General features: G+C 38.9%; 1 protein-coding gene across 1 annotated transcript in view; it reads right to left on the bottom strand.

Moving 5' to 3' along the window:
- Positions 1–22,903, bottom strand: part of ARHGAP42 (Rho GTPase activating protein 42) — a 208,959-nt gene that overhangs the window by 49,578 nt on the left and 136,478 nt on the right. Inside the window, exons 5-10 of the mRNA XM_006775261.2 lie at positions 20,253–20,363; positions 12,596–12,700; positions 10,527–10,656; positions 5,419–5,519; positions 3,155–3,264; positions 932–1,010 (exon numbers count right to left, since the gene is read on the bottom strand). Coding sequence (XP_006775324.1) covers positions 932–1,010; positions 3,155–3,264; positions 5,419–5,519; positions 10,527–10,656; positions 12,596–12,700; positions 20,253–20,363 — 636 coding nt within the window. The remainder of the gene's footprint in view (positions 1–931; positions 1,011–3,154; positions 3,265–5,418; positions 5,520–10,526; positions 10,657–12,595; positions 12,701–20,252; positions 20,364–22,903) is intronic.

The raw sequence follows: 22,903 nt of genomic DNA on the forward strand, positions 1-22,903 counted from the left end.
CCCCCCATCCTGTGACCATCCTTGCCTCCCATTCCCTTCATCCCTGGCTGTCCTGCCCTGGGTAGAGTTCTACCATCTGATTTACGAGTGCCATCCTATTCCCAACATAATGCATAACAGCCTTCTTGATAAAGTATCTCATGATGGGTTTTACCTGCTTGCTCCTTACTCAAACGATCTGCTTAGTGTGTTCTTTTCAGCGCATACAATCCTAACGTGTACTTGTTGAGCTACCACGCTGGCTCCTACATCTGCTCTCGGTCAGATCTTGCCTCTCAGTTAAGTGGTGAAAAATCTAATCGTTTTAATTTTCAATCTACCACTGACTGCTATTTTTGTAAATTACAGTAAAATTTAAATATCATAAACATAATAAAGAATAGATATGAAATCAAAATTTCTTGTTAAGTTCAACAAATAGAAAATGACCTCTTCAAATTAGTACAAAATTTTCCAGATGCTTAATCATGAGTTCTGCGCTTATCTCATCATGCGCAGGTGACTGTGTGAGGGATGGTCTCACGGCCTGGAGACCACACTTGGTGCAGCTCTGCTGTGACACAAGTACTTTGACAAGGTTGCTCACAGGTTCTCTGCCACCTATAGGACAGTTCTCAAGGGACAGACTGTGGCCTCACAGTTGCTCTGTGTGCTCATCCCCTAACCATCTAAAGCCATGTTCTTCATAAAGAAAACAGACAGTGATTAATAATTTATTTATTTTTAGATAAAACGCCCTAGTAACTGTAAGTTATCATGCCAACATCAAAATAACTATTAGAAAAATAAGGATATGGATGAGAACAAAATGTACTCCTCAGACTTGCTGTTTTAATATTTTCATATATATAAAAATTTCAGATGTATTTTTTTCACGTACTTTGTAATTATTAGAACAACAAAACCTAAATAAAATGTGTTATGTTCTTACTGGTTCTTTCCCATCCATGGCTTCGAGCCAGAGTTTCCGGTTGGCTTCTGAAAAGGCCTGCAATGTGATGATCCCATGCCTAATAAAAACAAATATTTTATATTTTCAATTTATTCCAGCTATGTCTTTACACATTTGCAATTTTTAAAATTCTTACTTAGGTATAAAAGTAAAATTTGAAGAAAAATCAGGAAAGAGAAAAAAGAAATAGAAAAGAGAGAGAAGAAATAGAAAAGAGAATGACCTTCCGGACAAAATTGACTTACACATATCTTTCAGAAAAATCACTGTATACAACCACACCCACAAACAGATATTTTTCATTCTAATGATCACAGGTAGTAAAATAATTTAGTGTTCCAAGTACAAGTCTGTCTGAAAGAGGAAGTTCCAAATTATTTCCCCTGAAATGACTTAAAAGGATGATAACTACCTTCACCCAAGCTCAAAACCACCTAAACATTCTACAAGATGAGGATAACTGAGATTATGACCCCAATGTCGTACAATCTAGTCACTAAATATAATTACAATGAGTATATAGCAGGGTGGAAAGCCTCAGACCATAACTAGTTAATTATTAAGAAGATCCTAAAACCAAAGGGTTTATCTGCACCATGATCACAATATTAAAATTACTTCATTTAAAAATAATTATCTCCCAAGAACTCATTCTGAAATAAGGTGTACTTCAAGAGAGACAGAGTGAGCGAAGGGAGGGAGGAATTTGATATAAGAGAAAAAGGTATGAAATCCGAAAACAAGGAGAATTAACCTAGTTAATAGGAAATTTCACTTAAATATTGTACGTTTAAAAACCTGGAATGACTTAAAACTATGATAAATGCATACATCTCTTCTGTAAACAGGAAACAGGTCATTAGACAGGAAAAGAAAAAACATATGTAAAAATCGAGGTAATTTATCTTTGAACCAGTGTAACAACATCAAAAATAAAATAACAATGATCAGTATTTGCTGGCTGTTTAGTATGTGCCAGGCATTTTGTTGTTTCCTTTGAGGTGGGTAATTATTATTTTATTTTACATGAGACCACTAAGGCATAGTTTAACCATGTGCCCCAAAGTTATATAACTAGAAAAGGCTTAATTTTTTTTTTAAAAAAGAGAGAGAAATCACTAACATGTTGGTGTTTGTCTACATAGAAAATCAAGAAATTCCTACCACGCAACTATTAAAACCAATAAGTTCAACAACAACACTGGTTATCAGTCCATACCAAATAAAAATAATAGCCTTTCTAGACAGTAATCTCAACCATTTCGAAAAAAGAGTTTCACTAATGAAAAGAATTCTATCCAAAACTAATAAAAAGAAAATACCTAAAAATACATCTAAAAAATAACATGTAAATCTTCAAGGAGAGTTCAATTCTCCATTAGTTATTTAAAAAACTTAACTCCAGTCAAAAATCCCAAGGGAGTGTTTTGATGAGGAAGATAAACTTAATAAGAAGATCCATAACATCTGAGAACACAGGGCCACAACAGGTAACACAATGTTAAAGAAGCATAAGAATGGGGGTCTTGCCCTACTAGATAGTTAGAAGCCATGGTACACGTAAGCTATAATACATATCGTGACCATGGAATAGATAAAAAATCAAGAAGCACACCCCTTTTCATTTTGTTTCTCTTCAGCTTGTACTGATACCAGAAAGCAGCAGAGCTAAATATCCCCACTAAATTATAAACTCGGGTGCACAACATTTACGTCTCTCCCAATATGCTGTGGCTGAGCGAGTCCTGGGAGGTGCCTGGCACAGGGCGCACACTCCCCTTCACCAGCTGAAGGAGCTTGTGACATTCCCAGCTTATTATTCCTTAGAAGCAAGGCCCCCAGGCTCCACTGACGCCTCCAAACAGGCTGACCCAGGAGCCAGGGCCGTGCTGTCGGGCTCCTTCACTGTGACGGGGTCCCCAAGTCCCCGGCATGCACTTTCCCCTAATGCTGTCTGTCATTTATACTGATTTTTCCAGATTCTGCTTTGAGTTATGTTACTTTTTGCTAGCATTCTGTGTCTGATTATTTTTTTTTGAAGAATCGTGCAATATGTATTTGTCAAATGAATATGTAAAGAAATGAAATAAATATGCACACTGTTTTTAAAAAGAGACTGGAAGACAAGCACTTGCATGCTGCTTTGTCTTCATATTTAAACACAGAAACAACTAAATGTGAAGTAAAAAGAAAAGCGCAAACCTTTCAACTACTTCTATGTCAAAGCAGAATCGTTTGTCAATTGAATCTGTCTTTCGTCGGATACAAGATTTTAATTTAAACATTTCTGGCGAGCTGGTGACAAGGCCGTTCTGCAACAAGAAGGGGAACACATTGTTATCACGATGACCAGGGGAAGCAGAAAACCTTCAATCTTCCACCTAAAAGCGCGGCACTGAAATGTGAGCTTAGAGCACACAGGTTATATACCAAGGTCATAATGACACCATGTCCTACAAACAAGACTTTCTGCCGAATGTCAACTGTCCAATTACTAGTATAACATTCCAAATTGTTCATTAATAGGTTCATTGCATTTATGTGTTTCATTCAAAGGATTCTGTGACATGGCTGTCTAGTCCACCTCAACGTATCTATAACAAAAGCGTAATATGCTAATTAGATCGGACAGCTGAATGACCTTCCGGACCTCCTTCCGGATGAAGCCAGGGCTTCGAGGGTTGAGCCCCTTGCACGAATTTGGTGCATTGGGTCTCTGGTTTATTTATAATGTAACGTGCACTCTAATACACATGACTTTGGAGTTCAATTTAGAAAAGGTGTGAAATAACAGTCACAGTAATGTGACTAGATAGATATCCAGAATGTTTGTCAGGATACAACACCATTGCTCTGAAAAAAATTTCCCAGATTGCTAAGAGATTAGTATTGTTTGTGTCTGTGTATTAGATCCTTATAATATTAAATGATAGCTGGCTAAAAAACTCGAGAGAGCTATCAAAATAATAAAGTTCAGGTATACAATTGCTATGATGCTATTGTTATCATACATACCATGTGATTGCTTTGTTGGTAACCAATTGCTACTCTGCTACTAACACTGAAACTCTTTGGAGAGGATCCAAAATTGGCTCAATAAATTAGAATTTTCTTCTATACCTGACATGCCAGCCAATTTTAAGGGGAATGCTTACCTACTGTCTGAATAATTCTTTTGTCTATTGAAAATGTCATAGATTTACTAACAGAACTTTGGTGGGGTCTATTTGTTTTGGTTTTTTTTTTTAATTTTTTATTACATGGCGGGGTCTATTTGATATTAGCTCACTGGCTGCCACATAAACTGTCTTTCTGACAATAGCTTTTCTTATGAACCCTTTAGAGAAGAAACTAGGCATGATTATAGCATTTAATGCCTTCTCATGATGGTGGCCATCTAAAGTTTCTTTTTCTCTGGCATGTTGTCCTTTATTGTATGTCTCTCCATTTGAATTATTAGACTCTAATGAATGCCCAAGCACAATAAGTTTCAACTGATGTATTTGAGTATGTGTCAAGGATCAACATTTACCTGCCATGATCTGTACCACAAATTAGTTGGGCGAGTCACTTACTTTCTACCATCTTGATTTTCTAATCTGTTAAAATAAGGCCAGACCAAACCATCTTTAAAAAAGTACACTATGTTCCATATTGTTCACTAGCCATGTGAGACATTTAGTGGCTAATTTACTTTTGGGGGGAATGGGCACTGGTCAATTTCTCCTGAGAATCTTTGCTGGGCCAGCAGTTCAGTAAACAGCACACAGGGCAGAAGATGAGAAAGTTCCAGGGGCAAAGGCAGCCACCCCAGAGGCCACCTGGGAAAAGATGCAGATTTGGGCCTGGTCCAGCCACTGGCAGCCCCTCCTGGGCTACTGGCCATGCAACAGCACAGTAACAAACCCCTGCCAGGTTGTGAGAGGGCGCATCGGGGCCCGGCCTTTAGTTCAGCTGCTTATCAGCATGCCATGGCCATGGTAAAGGAAAATCCTGGCCACTCTTTTTAACTCATCAAGCTCACCACAGTGAGAGAAACCTTTCTGGCTTTTCAATTTTTAAAAATTGTGTACACGTTTATTAGAAAAACAAGGTTTTTTTTGTTTACTTCCATTTCTTTCTTGTTTTTAAAACTTCTAATGTATTTTGTATTCTTTTTAAAAAAATCTTTATTGTTGAAAGTATTACATGTATCCCCTTTTTCCCCCATTGACCGCTCCCAGCCCGCCCTGGCCACTCCCCAGGCCTTCACCACCCTATTATCTGTACCCATGGGTTATGCATATATGTATACAAGTTCATTGGTTGATCTCTTCCCACCCCACCTACCCACCCTCCCCTGCCTTCCGTCTGAGGTTTGACAGTCTGTTCAATGTTCTATGTTTCTGGGTCTATTTTTGCTCATCAGTTTGTTTTGTCCATTTCTTAAATAATAACCTCAGTTAAAAATAAAAACAAAAACTCACCATTTTCCCACTGGATTTCATTTCTGAAACACTCATTGTAAATGTTTTGCTTCCTTTATCGTACGTACAATAATGTTTAATCCATGTAAAACCAAGTGGTCCTAATGCAAGGAAACAAACGTCACAGACTGTTAATAAATGACTAGTTTTCCCATTTGTACAGTTTTGCTTTTTTTTAAAAAATATATTTTATTGAGTTTTTACAGAGAGGAAAGGAGAGAGATAGAGAGTTAGAAACATCGATGAGACAGAAACATCGACCAGCTGCCTCCTGCACACTCCCCACTGGGGATGTGCCCGCAACCAAGGTACATGCCCTTGACCGGAATCGAACCTGGGACCTTTCAGTCCGCAGGCCGACGCTCTATCCACTGAGCCAAACCGGTTTCGGCCAGTTTTGCTTTTTTTAAAATACATGTTTATTGATTTCAGAGGGGAAGGGAGAGGGAGAGAGAGAGAGAGAGAGAGAGAGAAAGAGAGAGAGAGAAATATCAGTGACGAGAAAGAATCATTAATTGGCTGCCTCCTGCATGCCCCACACTGGGAATCGAGCCCACAACCCGGCATGTGTCCTTGACTGGGACTCGAACTGTGACCTCATAGTTCATAGGTGACACTCAACCACTGAGTCACACCAGCTGGGCTGTTCATTTTTTGATGCTACAATAAACAATTGAGCATTTCCACAGACCATGTAAGTTTGGAACTTTTACTGAATGAGCATGAGAAAAGCAAGTATGGAGAAAGAGTGGTATGGGGTAGTGTCTTGGAATTGAGCCACGTGGCCTAACTTGAAGCTTTGACTATACACTCGAGAGTTCCTTTAGGTCTGAACTTCAGTTGTCTCATGTGTAAAAGTGGTACTTACATCCCATAGAAGTAGGAAGCATGAGGAGTAACAGTCTGAGTTACTATCGCTAGTCTCCTTCTTGCCTTCTGTTCCTGAAACTGCTAAAAATTTAGCAAGGTCATGTCACCCCTCTGTGCAAAACCCTCTAGTTCTAATCAAACCCGTATCACTCCAGAGAAACAGCAAGATCCCGTGACGTCCCACAAGGCCCCTCCCTAGGGCTCTCACCTCACATCTTACTACCCTTCGCTTCATGCAGGCTGCTCCAGCTACACTGGCCCCTTGCTGATCCCTAAGCACAGCGAATGCACTTCTACTCAGGGCATCTGAAGCAGCCTGCACGCCTCTTCCTCCAGACATGGGCATGGCCTGCACTGCCGCCTCCTTCAGGACTTCTCCTAAATGTCTCCTTCCTAGTACTGCCTTTCCTGAGACAGCTCACATAGCAACACCCTCACCTGCTATTTCTTGCTTTCCTTTCTTCTTAGAAGTTATCACTAAATTCTCCTGATGCATCCTACTTATTGCTTGTCTCTGCATTTAGACTCTAATTCTCTAGGAGCAGGAAAGCGTGATGTTCTGCTGACTGGTACATTCTTAATCCGTAGAACAGGGCCAGATACATAGTTGTCACTCAATAAATATTTGACAAGTGAGGGAAAAGGAAAGAATCACTCATCTTTCTTTAAGACTTTATTGACCTTAGAGTTACTTCCTCTTACCACTAATCTGAAAAGAAAAAGTGAATTTAAATAACTTCTTAAAATGAAAATGTTTCATTCACTATTTATAGTATAAGTTTTATATGGATAGTGCTCCCTTTCCCCCCGTAAATACTGTGCAACCCTTTCCCACAGCACTCCCCGTACAGTCCTATATTCTCTCCTTAAGGAATGGACGGCCGCTGGTTGGCCAGGGTGGAGGGATGCATTGTGACCAAGGTAGGCGACCTTCAGTTTCCACACAGGGAAGCCAATTATCCTGGATCCAAATGTCACAGTGGCTGAGGGCCTTGAAGACGGAGCTTGTTTTCTAGGCAGCTTCTATCCTGCTTAACACCTGGGTCTTTCTAGCAACAATTATGTACAATATTATTGCTGCCGTGGTCTCATAACCATATATTCAGAAGCAAGAAATGTGAATGTGAAAGTGCATCTCTTGAGGAAAGTGTTTCACGAGCCATTTGAATTTATTTTTCCGCAATAACAGTGCCCTGGGTGTCCTGTGGCGTTAATGCTTAAACTGCTCCAGATTTTAAAAAGGTGGGGTTTGGCGGTACACTTCGTCATCGCAAAAGGTTTTTGCAATTAACTTCAATTCTGTTTGGGGAACATTTTACACTATAATACTTAACAATACTTGTTGAGAATTCTGTTCCGTGTGGTGTAAAACACTTAAAGGCTTAGAGCTGATTAGTGGGAAGTGGCTGGATGGCAATCCTTACAGTGACTTTACTACTCAGCGACGTAGGAAGCAGTATTAGCCATCGAGTATGGCCACAGTGATGCTCTGATGACATTTTAGACCTCGGTTTAGTTTTTCTTTCCTGCCTCCACCATAAGTGCAGCATCACAAGCGTCTGTAATCTTCAGGTCTGCTGCACACACGTGCTGCTTCCTTTAAGGTCTGCCTGGCACTGGGCCCAGGCAGATGTTGTTACACCAGCAATCTGAAGTCCTTAAAAAACAGTCTTGGAAAATAAAAATTTATTATAGCTCTAAAGTAGCAAAATAAAACATGTTTAACTATCTTACCCAGTAATCGTGTGAGGTTGCCAAGATGATGCTTACAAAATGGGAGGAAATGAACATTTATGGAATGCCTTTTAAGTGCCAAAATTCAACCTAAGAACTTTTTAAGTAATACTTTATAATGCCATTTTACATATAAGCAAACAGAGCATTAGAACTGCACATGGTACTACCTCCTTCATCAATAAAGGCATGCGATGGGAGTTGTTCTTTTTAGGGAATGCTACCTCTCAAGAGTTATTTTAAGAATTAAGAATGAGATAAATATAAATTGCACAGAGCAGTAAGAGCTCCTGGTATGTATAGTGGTAGTATTATGCACCACCGCTGATAACAGGGACATTTTACATATATTATCTCCAATTCCTGCAACACCCTTAGAAGATAAGTATAAATCTCCTTCTTTTACAAATGAGGAGACTGAGCTCAGAAAGCTGTCCTCCCAGCACCTCCCAGTTAACAGGGGGCAGGCATGGCATTCCAGCGCAGTTCTGTCTGACTCTGGAGCCCAGGCTATCCTCAAGCCTATTAGAATGCAATGTAATGTGTGCCCAGAGGTGGGTAACATAGCAACCGCATCCCCAGACAACGGGGAGTTCTGTGTCCTGACTGCAATGATCTGCCTCTGCCCCACTGCGGCCACCTCCATTTGTCACTCCATTTACAGCTCCGATAGCTGCTATTGATCACTGGCTGCTGACTGCGTGAGTTTGCCTTATGCCTTCCACTACAGAATAAACACCCAGAAGCCATTTCTTCATCTCATTTTCTGTTCCCCACAGGACTTATCCTCTGTGATAGCAACAGCCCAATTGATATGTCTTCGTGGACTGGTCGAATTTTTGTATTATAAATGCTTTCAAAGGTTCGCAGTGGAAAGGGGCTTTGGATATGTGTCCCTTGTGTAAAAATAATTCCAAAGGCGTATAAATCCATGAATTTTTCTTTTTAAATCCCCAGGTAAGGGGAAGGAGGGAGGATGGTCAATGGGAAAAGGAAAGAGAGAGGGATTATATCGGGGCTGGAGAGCACTTCTGAAGGCTGAGTGTGGTGATGGTATCACAGGTGCATACTTAGGGCAAAAACCCTTCAAACTGTACATTTTAAGTATGTGCGATTTATTATATGTCAATTGTACCTCACTAAAGCTGTACAAATAATGCAGGGGATACAGAGAAAATCGAGAGAGAAAGTGTCTTGGGGGCAAGAAGGCAACATAAAAAAGGAGGATGCCAAACAGAGAGGGAAAGTCTGCCTGTTAGAGCCTCAAATGCCACACTCCTTAGGGGCCTTCCCAGGAGGGGCACTAGAGTTATCAGTTCAATACCTGAAAATAGACTTGTCAAAGTAGACAGTTATGAGACAAACTCCCAGAACCCAGTTCCCCTGAGCCAGCAGCCCTCTACCATCTAGTCTACACAGCAATAAATGTCGGCCATGTCTGTCAGATCAAATCGTTATTTTCTTATACTATCAGTCAATCACTGAGCATTACCCGAGCACGTCAAATACACACTGGGTTGCATTTTACTGATCATGTTGCTCTGTGTCGAAATGCTTACAGCCGACCTGATATCTCCAACTTCCCCATCCCAAACCCTTTAATATCTTACTAACCAAAACAATTCCATCACTCTCTTGTGTACTGACAGGGAGACTTTAGAGCAGTGCCATTTCATGTGGTTGGTGGGTCCCAATAAATGTGAAAAATACAGAAAGCACAAATAAGCATTTCATTTTTTTTACAGCAATTTGAAATTGCAAAATGCAAGCACATGCTTTTGTGTTTTACAAAGACATTGGTCCATGATGGATTGGAAAAAAAAAATTGTTCCTTCAACATGAAGAGTATGAGAATGGTGCTTTAGGGCATATGTGATTTGAAATAGAGAGTTGATTTCGACAGATTGGTCCCACTTAGTGACAAGTATCATGCAGAAAGGATCCTTGTTAAACAATTCTGAATGGCTTTTTATTTATCTTTGTGAGATAAACTTTCTTAGTGTGAGGCAATTATCATCATGCTCAATTGGGTCTGATGCTTATTTCCTAACCTCAAGAAGCAAAGGGTGCAGTGTGACATTACACAGTTGCCAGTTTTATTCCTGGAAACTGAGAAAACACAGAAGTCAATGAAATGATGCGGTTGGAAGGGAACACTTATCACAGTCACCGGGATGATTCATCCTGAAAAAGTCTTTGATTTTTAATTTTCCACCAAACTTTAGATTGAGATTAGATATCACAATAAATTCTAAAACTGAATTCATGTTGCCCCATCATTAGCAAAAGGCTCTAAGTTCCAAGTTCAACAATATAAACTTAGAGATGCTGGTGGCGAGATGTGAAAAAGCTTCCTCTCTGTGGTGGTGATGGTGGCTGAGCTGACTAAATACCATAAATTGGAAGGGATTTCCATCTCTACCTGAAGGAACACTAACCAAGTCACATCTCGTGGGAACAGAACGTTAACCATAGAGACATGAGGTTGTGTTTTTGTGACTCACGTTTCTCCTGGACGTACAGGTAGCCTTCCATCGTCCACTGGCTGGGCGGCCTGTAATCTTGGTTGGCAGATTTCATCCTTTGCATCAGCCGCTCTACCTCTTGTCGAGTACTTTCAAAATTATTCCTTGTCTGAGTAAATAAAAATAACAGATTCAGTCTTTCTTTCCTACCTGTTTTGAGGAACTCTGAACCAAAAGTTTCAAAACTGCAAATTATGCAAAGGATAACCTCAATTCTTTCAGCACTACTCACCCACCTCCATGACACGCTATGCTGAGTCCTATGGCTGATGTTGAATGGGTTTAGTGAAACTTCTGCAGGTTTCTCAGTCTCAATCTGTGTGCGTGTGTGTGTGTGTGTGCGCGCACGCGTGCATTCGCGCGTATGCATGTTGTGTGTTTCTTCCAATTTCCCACTCTAATATTATTACTCAGTGGCCAATTATAGCATTTTAAATTATGTATTATTCACTCAATATAATTTTATAACACTAATGCCTAAGGTTAAAAAGCAGATACATAGGGACTTATATTTTTTGGGGGGGGGAGGGAATAAAAACAAATTAAATTCACATGTTTTTAAATATGTAGCACTTATTGAAAACAAAGTTCATTGCCCTTGTTTCAAATACTTTTGAAGAAACATTGCTTAGCTTGGTTTCCAGAAATCCCAACATAGTTATCATGAGGTCAGTATATAAACTAACTCATAAAAAAGGATAGGTTTGCAAGAAATAGTTTATTCACATTACAGCAAATTTACTTAAGGTAAAATATGTTTTGTAATCAAGCCACGCTATCTCAGCAATACATAATTAGAAACATAAAAATCATCACTGCCTAACTTAAGACTTTGTTATGGCCCATAATAAAATAACTGAATTTTCTTAATTGCCACTTTTGCTACTTTTCTCTTTCCAACATAAGGATCACAATTTTTTTCCTATTCCTTACGTGTTGCCAAGTCCCAGGAATCTTAAGTTAATCACACTTAATATGAAGATAAGTCACAAAAATACTTTAACTATAATAATTGTCTCTTTTAATATTTACTGAAAAAGCCCAAATGCATTCCATATTGAAAAACAATGGAATGAATTGCATATGAAATCAATTCTGCAAGAAAATCTAGGTTAAATAAAAAGCTAAAACTCAAAACACAAGCAGAATAAATCCAATCCAATTACATATTGCTCCTGGGACCCGCCAACTCAATAGCTCTATTTATTGGACATATTCACAATGGCAAAACTCAGATAAACCGTGAAGGCCAGGTTTTTTACCGAAAATTCAGTAAGAGCTTTCCGATTTATTTTAGCTACAGAGGACTAGACAGGGTTTTAGAAATAACTTCTCACTTATACAAAACCCTGAACAACTGGAAGGTCATTATTTGTCAGGCTTTGACAATAAGAAAATGTATTAGCTAATTTTTTAATAGGGTGTTCAGCAGCTATGTAATTATATAACTATGTAATCAGATATCAAAAGGATTGATTAGATACCTTTACAAGAATAAAGCCTGACAGAAATAGATAGGATGTTTGTAAATAATTCTTAGTTAAGCTTTAAAACAGCTGCTTTTGAATATTTCAAACCATGTTCAAATTTATTATTTGAAAGTAATAAACATCAGATATGTTATATGTAACTTCATACATGGATGGGGCATCAGAATGCCACAGTACAACCTTCCTTTCATTAATAAATGCTGCCCTCTCAGAAAATAAAACTAAGTTCACACAGTTAAGTAATGAGAACACTGGGTATAGGCAAAAGTTTCCAAATGTCCAGGCGTCTACATCTCAGCGGTATTTATTTTATAATAAGTATTTCCTTGTATACATTTTCCTAATATTAGATTGGCTCTTTCCGGCTGTACTTTCAACCAGCAGCTAGAAATCAAAACATTTTAAAAATAAATTTATAATGTGGCTTTTCTAAATCAGTGAGGTTTTACTGTATTAGATAAGGTTTGGAAAGACTCCCCGCTTTGGCCTGGTTTGAACCTAGTTGCGCTATGACCATCCGATTCACTGAGGAGGCAGTGAGAACAGGTACAGCCTTACATTCTGCAAGTTGAACTGCAGCTGTTGTTTATATGGTGCAAATTCCTGGGCGAGTTCATATCCCTCGTGGTAAAAAGTAAACAAACCCTGAAGGAATGACAGAAGCTGCAAAAATAAAAAGATAAAAAAGGAACCATGAAAATGTGTTTTAAAAAACATGACCATCAAACATAATAAACTGGAGAAATGACATTTCATTCTAAACCCTCAGCTAATAAGTTTTCAATCTCTTTGGCAAAGCCCACACTAAAATTATGGATGTGAATCAGAACCCACGAAAGCCAATTTTTAATTCTTTTCTAGTAGACAGTGATTTAATTTTTTAGTCTTGTCAGGGACGGCTGTCATATGAACTACTCGAATATGCAAATGCATTGACTATCGAGGGGAGACCATTAATGGGGAGAAGATCCAAAGACACGTAGCTCCTGCTCCAGAAGAGCTTCTAACCGGAGCGGGGAGGTAAGACATGCAGATGTGAGGAAGACCAAAGCAGTGAGTTACCGATCAGAGACAACCAACAGGAGTTAGGGTTTGGCCAGATGAAATGAAGGAAAAATTCACAAGGTGGCAGTACTGACCTGGGTATTGAACAGACTTTTTCGCAAGGAGTGGGAAGAAGGCAAACCAGGGAAGAGGGGAGCAAACGCAGGGAGACAGACACAGATGTTTCATATAAAAATTAAAGAAAAATCCTCTCTAGAAAAGCACAATTCCTATGATCCTAGACTTCTTATGTGCTTATTTACGATGTTCTTATTCTTGCAGTAAGAGTGGCTCTCCATGCAATTACAGGACACAATTGTTGATAAGTTATAACTGGAAAGTAACTCAATTTTTTTTCATTTAATTCACTGCTTCCCCCCACCTCTCACCCCCTCAGACTTGTCCACCAATTCAATTTCTTCCGCAGCTTCTTCTAACAATAAAATTTAAAATATTTTTGAAGCCCCGGCCAGGTAGCTCAGTTGGTTAGAGCATCATCCCCATATGCAAGGTTGTGGGTTAGATGCCAGGTCAGGGCACATATAAGAAGCAGCCATACGAAAATACATCAATAAGTGGAACAACAAATCCATGTTTCTCTCTCTCTCTTTCTCTCTCCCTCCCTCACTCCCTCTCTCCCTTCCTCCTCTCCTCTTTACCAATAAATAAAATAAATAAATAAATAAAATATTTAATCAATAAATAAAATACTTTTAAAAAATTAAAAATATTTTTGAGAAGTGACTAATGATTTTCTAATTCAAATAGCATAGTATGTCTGTAAACTATTATTTTAAATTGAGGAAAAAACAATTTTACATCAACTGAAAATTAACAAAACTAAATACTCAATAGATCATCCTTTATTAAAGAGTTGATATAATATTTCTCAAAGTAACCAGTAACTTAAAAAGAACTGTAGCTTATGAAATGGGACTACAAAATACCTTTAATTAATTGGGGCTTGGATGTGTAGGTTTACAGGTTTTCAGAGACAAAATAAGAAAATACTTTTGAAGTATAAAGAAAACACTGGTGTTCTAAATATCCAAATAATAGGTAATGAAGTTGTTAAAAGGAGTGTTGCTTCATGTTTTATAATTAGTCCAAATTTAAACTGTCTTATGAACTGAATGCAACACAATGAAAACGCTATTCTAATATTATCTTAAGGACAAAGAATTCAATTAAACATAAAAAAGATACTTTAAGAATATCTACAATAAATTTTCCGATAGAACACCCAATTCCCCAATAGCCATCTAAATAAATAAGTCTTTTGGCATCTTCTAGCAGATTTCAGGTGCACTATATAGCAGATAAATATATTTTAATCTTACAATACATGCATAACACACATGAGGGAATGTACAATCCTTAAGAAAGTACAGAAAAATTATATTCAAAGAACCACCTACCTTTTCCTTTTGTTTCATATCTACTTTGGAAATAGGTTTGGAGAAAGTATGACAGAGGCAGCATGCATGAAATAACTGCCTCTAGATGGTAGCAAAATTAAAAGTTTTTTTTAGGTTTGAATATATACTAGCTCACTTTATCCGAAACAAATTCCATGATGCTAAAGTAAGGGAACTTTATAAGACAGCCTGCATCTTTAAGAATTGCATTTCCCACATGTCATTTTCTTTGTTCAATCTGCCTAAATGGGTACAGTTGTATGGAAAAGACTTGTGTCTCAGCTTGCCTTAAACTAATCCTGACCTTTAATATAATAAAAATAACAACAACAACAGCAACAACAACTACAAACGACTAGATAGATTAGGTTTTAATATTAAGAAAGTAACTTTTATCATCAGGAGAAAGTCAAGTAGCACTTTATTATTCCCAAGAATTTTAGAATCAAATTAGACTTTGCCATTCCAGCAACCTGACCAAATGTGGAAATTGATACTGCATTACATAGATAAGTAATCATTTAGAAAAACCCTTTACAACTCAGCAAAGAATGAATATTCAAAATTTCCCAGTCCATTAATCATCAGGTTTCAGGCCTTAAGGGCTCAGAGTTGCCAGTGATACTGTGAATGGCAGAGAAAAGTAAGAAAAGGGGTTGGGAAGGGAGGACTCCAAAGCAACTGATGCAGGAATTCCAGATGACTGTTGCCCAAACTGAGCAGAATAAGTGGGATGTAAAAGCTCTTATACTGATGTGATTCATTCCTTATCCCCTAAGAAATTAATCACCGAAAAGCCCAACAAATCCACTAATACACACACACACACACACACACACACACACACACACTTATTATATACTAGAATTAATAAGTTCAGTGAAGTTGCAGGATACAAAAATCAACTATATTTGTATACACTTGCAATGAATAACCTGAAAATGCAATTTAAAAACAATCCCATTCACAATAGCTTCAAAAAGAATAAAATACTTAGGAATAAATTCTTTAAAAAGAAGTACAAAATTTATAATTTGCAAAGTACAAAATGCTGTTGAAAGGTCTTAAAGAAGGTCTATATAAAAGGAAAATATTTCATGTTCATGGATGGGAAGACAATATTGTTAAGATGGCAATACTCCCCAAATGGATGTGCAGATGTAATGAAATCTCTGTCAGAAGCCCAGCTGACTTCTTTATAATAATGGATAAGCTGAGTCTAAAATTCATATGGAATAGCAACAAACCTAAATCAGTCAAACTAATGTTGAAAAGATGAAAAAAGTAGTTTATTTCCGAACTTAATGCAATGCAATAGTAACCAACTGTGCGATACTAGCTCAATGACAGTCCTATAAACAATGAAAGAGAATTGGAAGAGAGTCTAGAAATAAACCCACATATCTATGGTGAACTTATTTTCAACACGGGTACCAAGACAATAAAATGAATCAAGAATACTCTTTTCAATCAGTGATTCTTGGACCACTGGATAGACAAATGTAAAAGACTGAAATTGAATGCCTACTTCACACCATCGATCAACATGAACTAAAAATGGGCACAATGTATGCATGCTATGTGAATTACATCCCAATACTGTTGTAAAATAAAATAAAAATAAACACTTCCCAAATGCATAGCACCGGCATGCTCTAGAAGAAATAAAAATCGTATGTATTCCTCTACATTTGCCCACTGAAACTCCTGAGAAGATTGGGACAGTAGGGCAGGGCAAGGAGGCATCCATTCTCACAAGTGCCAGGCCTTTTAAGCCTGGAGCCTCTGCTGTTCCTTACTTGGAGGAAACTTAGAGGGAAATATCTTAAAGGATAGCCTCAAAACGACTATGAAGTATTTTAACTCTAACACATATATATTCAGAGGAGGTTATTGAGAAGAAATGAGGGGGTATCAAAACCTAACCAAATAAATGAGGAATGTGAAGAGAAAAGAGGGCGAAGGGTAGAAAGAGGATGGTCAGCTGTGGCCTGGGCTCACAGCGTGTAAAGCAGGATGATGAAAGAAGGACGGAAGAACAAATGAATAGACAGAGATGTAACTGATTCAATTCAATTTCAAGAGCTAAAACTCTAAAGTCGTGGCTCTATAATAACCCTGCCTCAGCAGTGAAGAACCATTGGAGTTCTACACATTCAAAGGGATGACATTCAGATGAAGTGGCCGGACAGAACCTTCTGTGGGAAAGGGACAGAAGCACTGAGCCATACAGTCAGCTTATCTCTTTGGATCAATAGGAAAGAAGGCAATGCAGGCAACAAGGTAATTAAGGCCCAGCTGAAGCTACGTTCGGACCAAGCCTTCCCACGATGGATTTCTGGAATGAAGTTCAAGGGGATGAGTCAGCCAAACAGATAAAATGTATTCTTCTTACTTTTCCAAAATTCTATTAACTGTCTAACTACTACTGTAAATTGCAGACGTTTTAATAACAGGAACTAGAACTAAATAAAAGGGCCAGCACAGGTTTTATTTTAAGGTATATGACCTAAAGAGAGATTTGTTGTTTCATTTTTATACGATGAATGCTCTTAGGTTTTCAGCAGCAGGATCGAAATTTAACCTTTAGTCCTACAGAGCTTTTTAAAAAATGACATTGTCTAATTGGCTCACTTCGATTTACCTTTAAATTAAATTTTCTATATGAAAGCTATCAATCATATTGAAAAAGAACACAAAACGATTTAACTTTCAAACCTGCAGATGTAATTCATTGTTTTAAAATACGTAAATGTCCCCTTTTTTCTATGTTTGGGCATTTTCCCCGAGCTTTTCCTTGAAATAATGACCCTGTATGAATATTTATTTCTGATACCACCTATATGTTCTGCTGAAGTTTTATCACAAGTAGTGGGGTCTTGATATTAATTGAAACAGTGTAAAATCTCATATGCTCATCATAAAGGGAGTTACTTAATGCCTATCACCAGGAGTATTTACATCATCTACTTGTTACCTTACAATCTCTGAGATAAGACACATCCCAGGGGTATTTTGCTTTCCTCTAGTCCTTGATAAATAAATCTGGGCTAACTGGAATAGACTGCTAGATTTGTGCAATGTGAACAGTGATGCAACAGGAATTGGATTTCTGCAGAGCAAAAACTGCAAAGATATTGAAGTATCCTCATGTGTTTTCATGTCTGTCGCTCCTGGGAGCTTTGTTTTTGAAATTTTAAAAACTCTTTTCCTCCAAATTAATCTGTAAATGCACAACCTAAAGAGCAAATGCCCATGTTTCATTGCTCCCAATCCTATTCTTCTCATTATTGAAATGGAAATGAAGTCAAACCCCACGGAAGAGACTTTGCAGCTAGAAATGAAAACGAGACTAAACTGACAGTACTGTTTGGTTTGGCCAGACATTCTAATAGGAAAAACACAGCAGCCAAGAAAATATTTTGGAAGAAAGACAGATTTAAACATCGATTGTGACTGTGCTGTCACAGGAAAGGCATGCATTACAGAAGGCTTTAGGCCGTCCCCGTTTGGGAAACGGCAGAGAGAAGGAAGAAAACTCGTTTCAACAGGTGGACAGTTTCCACTCTACGTGTATGATGGCAGCAGTTCACAAATTCTTCCCATTCCTTCTGCCACCTGTGAGCACACGATTTTACAGCCTTCCCCTTGGAGACCTGATGTCACAGGGCAGAATGGTCTAGCTCCCGGTTCCCAGACAGGATGGGCCATGAACAGAAGCTCTGGTGGGAAAATGGGCTCCCTGCGTGCCCCTCAGAAGCGGGAGAGAGGGGTCCGGATGGAGAGGGAGGACTGCAGGTGTACAGGGGTCATTCCAGGTGAGGAGGAGCCGCGCAGCACAGGAGCACAGATGCGAAGGCAATGGGAACGGGAAAGGAAGGAGTATGAAGGAAAAGTGTCAGAACGAAGGGGGTACTCCAGCAGTTTACTGTCAAGAGGCCATCCCCCAGGAGGAAGCCTTCTAGCGAGTAGAGGGGCCTTCAAAACCCTGGTAGGACTGGAGGCAGAACTTAGTCCATGAGAAGGGAGTAGCAATGCTAAGTACTGGTTATCTACCCAGCCTAGGGGCTGCGAGGCTGATCAGCTACCATGAACCTCAGATGAGCTTCAGAAGGCCGTCGGAGAAAAGTTGAATCAGATCCTCAAAGCATCTACTAAACAGGGGTTACCAAGTCATTCCAAGGGGTTTAAGGACTAAGCTGTTTGGCAATCAGAACTTGAGCTTAAGGCTGCTATCTCAAACAAGAGGTAAAAGTTAATTCCCGGAGCCTGCGTGTGGCTTCTAGTTCCCTAAATCCCTTTAGCTGAGCGGTTGGCCCTATAGACTTGTCCAGGGCCCAGTTTACAGCGGGAAGTGGGGTGGCTCCAGCTGACGGAGGGGAGGGAAGCGGGGTGCTGAGCCACACAGGGACTGGACACTGCCCAGCCTCCACTGTCTCGGTTTCCCATCATCTTTAGGGTTTCCTTCGGGAAATACATTTGGCAAATATATTTTGAAGTGTGCTTTTCCTTCCCATTTCCTTATCACTTCCTCTAAAATAGGAAGAATGTGTTTTCTGATTACAAATACATTTTTTTCCCCACAGAATGACTGACATAGGAAGAAAAGTATGGCTTATGTCATATATTTGATTACTGAATATATTTCATTATCACTGTCCTCTCATCTCATGGGAACTAAGCATTATCTATTAATGGAAGGCAATCTTGACTGTAGAACTTACCTTTATTCATCCCAGATGATACCTCCTGAGTATGCCCACTTAGCCAATATCGTAACATATTAAGGCAGTGATGGCGAACCTTTTGAGCTCGGTGTGTCAGCATTTTGAAAAACCCTACTTAACTCTGGTGCCGTGTCACATATAGAAATTTTTTGATATTTGCAACCATAGTAAAACAAAGACTTATATTTTTGATATTTACTTTATATATTTAAGTGCCATTTAAAAAGAAAAATCAACCAAAAAAATGAGTTCGCGTGTCACTCTGACACGCGTGTCATAGGTTCGCCATCACCGTATTAGGGTATTACTTGGGAAGAAAATGAAGTAAGTTTATAAAGACCAGCCACCTGTTCATTTCTGTAATGCGGTTTACATTAGGGAATCCAGTATTTTTCACACTGACTTAGCCAAATAATGACTTCATTGGAAAGTCAGACAAGTCCCAGCCTTGCAAGGCGGTGCACGGGAACCAAGGAAGAAATGTGGCCCATGCCTTCTCCCCTCACCTAAAGCATTTGCGCACGGGGCACTTTAGTGGGGAGGTGTATTTGTAAGGTATATGTCATACACACCCATCTATCCTTAATTTTTTCAAGTCAGTGGGTTATTTTAGAACAGTTTTCAATTTATTGAAACATTGAGCAGAAATTAGAGTCCCCGTATACTCCTTTAGCCCTTTTCAAACAGTTTCCCTGTCATTAACATCTCGCATTAGTGAGGAAAACTTGTTACAAATGACAATCCAGTACTGACACATCATTATTAATAAAATCTATAGTTTACATTATAGGGATTCAGTCTGTGGTGTACATTCTATGGGTTTTCACAAATTTGTAATGACATGTGTCCACCATCACAGTTTCATACAATAGCTTTTCTGCCCTAAAAGTGCCCACCTATTTGCTCCTCCCACATTCCCGTCTCCTTTTTTATTTTTAAAAATCATAATTTTCAACAGAAAAACACGGCAATATTTTCCCACAGGATATACTGGACTTCCTATTTTATAGGGAAATTAAAACTTACCGGTTCGACAAATTCAAACTTCTTTTTTTCTTGAACTTCTTGAATTTTAAAGACATATTCTAGCGATGCTTCGTAGAAGTTTTGATGTTCTCGGTCAATTTGTGAATCTGCCTAAAGAGTGCAAAAAGGCAAACCATGACACATGGAGTCATTATTAATGGTTCTGTATTAGAGAGGAGCTCAAATCCTGTTCCATTCTGAAATCTTTATTAAAAATTAAGTCCCGCCAACAGTTTTAATATAGCAATTATTACCATGTCCTGGGAATACAGAGACTAGGAAAACACAGCCCTTGTCCGTAAGAACTATAGTATGTGAGGGAGGTGGGGGGAGGGGGGAACAACAACAGAGTAAGCATACAACAGGCAGCTCATTTTTTTAAAATAATGCAGAGAGGTATATAAAAGTATTTGAAAATCTACAGGATCATAAAAAAAAAGAGCTTTAAGTTCTGGGAGAAAATGGTAGTGGTTTGAGTTGAATTTTAAGATGAACAATTGGCAGTGAGTAGTCAAAGATTTAAAAAAAAAAAAGAGCCACTCCCATAAAAAAGTAAAGACCCATGAACGAGTTTGCCAGGGTTTGCCAACAGAGTACATAAGTGGAGGGAAGGAAGGAGAAGTAAGATTAGCATCACACTGTCAAAGATGTTGAACAATGCATAGCAAATTGGGATTTAACTGAGGACAAATTATCTGAGAATATTAAGCAGCAAGCCACATCATTAGGTAATCCCTTAGAAAGATAATACTGATAGCAGAGACAAAAAATTTCCATGGTTCTAACCCAGTGATTCATACTCCATCAATGACATGCACATTTATTCTTCATGAACACAGTAAGGTTTGATTGATAAAGTGTAAGAAAATGGTTATTGAGATAATTTCATTTTATTTTTTTATGTCACCTCTCTCCCCTCTTCTATGCCCACTACCACCCTCATATGCCATTTTTAAAGTGATTTTTATTTAACAGAGAGGCAAGCCCTGGCCTGTGTGAATCGGTCAATTGGAGCATCCTTCCATGCAATGGAAGGTCATGGGTTTGATTCCCGGTCAGGGGACATACCCAAGTTGGTTCAAACCCTGGTCAGGGAGAGTATGGGAGGCAACCAATGATGTCTCTCTCTCCCATTGATGTTTCTTTCTCTCTCTTTCTCTCCTCTCTCCCCCTCTCTAAAAAAATCAATAAAAAAAAGAGAGAGTCATGATTTTACTTTTCATGCCCAGTTATATACGCCCTGCTGCCAGCTGAGATTACTAAAAGCAGATGAAAAAAAAGGGGGAGGGGGTGCTCTCTGGAATACAAAGTATCTGCCAACAACTATTTGGGAATAGAATATAACTTTGGAGCTATTTTAGAATGACAATTTCACAAAGAGAAGCTTTAAAAAAAAGATAAAATTAGGTTTACCGGCTTGGACATCATAGCATCTTAAAATTTCACTTGAAATGCCTTTAAAAATAATTATATACACTATGCATTTATTCATATAATTAAAAATAACCCAGTATTATAAGCAGCTCAATAGGGAGTTTCTTAAAGTTGAGCGTTCCAACTTTCTAAACCAATATACAAAAAGAACATATAAATCAGGTAGGAAATGTGAGCCAGAAGCTTCCAAAGATAATTTCTAAACAAGAAAAGATACACACATCAACACAAAGGCAATCAGCATTCTACACAAATCAGGCATTTTCTTACCACAGCTTACAAGAGCACACTATTTATAGAAGGAAGGGTAAGGAGGTAGACTTAGTGGTATGTTAATAAATGTGTAGCAGCTGGCTCTCACGGGGGGAAGCCGGATTTGCAGTACTGGCTGGTTTCTGTGGTGTAAATATTCCTCAAACAGCCAGTTCCAAACCACAAACCCAACATCAGTGAATGAGGGAGTTAGAAAGAGATGAGAAAGTCGGCTCTCCAAGAGAGAGTCCCAGGACACCACTGCTGGCAGGGCCAGAAGCATATTTTTAGTCACAGCGACAGCATTCTATTCCACAAGTTACTTCTGAAGGTCTTACTATCTACTTGAAAAGACATCGGCATTGACTGTGTTGACTGGCGCCTGGGAACAAACTAGAATGTCCAGCCACCTTTACGACGTATGTGATTATTTCTGGTCAACAAGGCTGAGAAGCAAAGCGCACAGCAGGCGCGGAGGCTGCCCTGGAAGGCCTGCTCGCAGGCTGGCCCTTGGCTGCATCTGGGAATGTTGATGTTGGGAGAGTTCCCACCACCCTAATTGATAAGCGTAGTTCACTAAGTCAAAACAATTTGTGCAAGCAATATGGTTTACTTTAAACACCTGCATTTCTTCTGGGACTCTGGAATTTGGGTCCATGACAAGCAGAAGGTGCCTATGTGACCACCTCCCAGTAAAAAACCACGGGTACTCGGTCTATATTGAGTTTCTAAGAGACAACATTTCCCATGTTTTCTTCACGACTTATTACCAGTGGAATTAAGTGTGTCCTGTATGTCTCTACTGGGAAAGGACTCGCGGAAGCTCATGCCTGGTTTTACCCCAGACTTCACCCTAGGCATCCTTTGCTGAGTTTTCTTCATATCTTTTCACTGTAATAAACCACAGCCATGAGTCCTAGCAAAGCATGAAATCTGGGGGTGTTAAGTCATTTCCTCAGAAACTC

Source organism: Myotis davidii, unplaced genomic scaffold (genome assembly GCF_000327345.1).
Source record: "Myotis davidii unplaced genomic scaffold, ASM32734v1 scaffold8, whole genome shotgun sequence".
In the NCBI taxonomy this organism is placed as follows: domain Eukaryota; kingdom Metazoa; phylum Chordata; class Mammalia; order Chiroptera; family Vespertilionidae; genus Myotis; species Myotis davidii.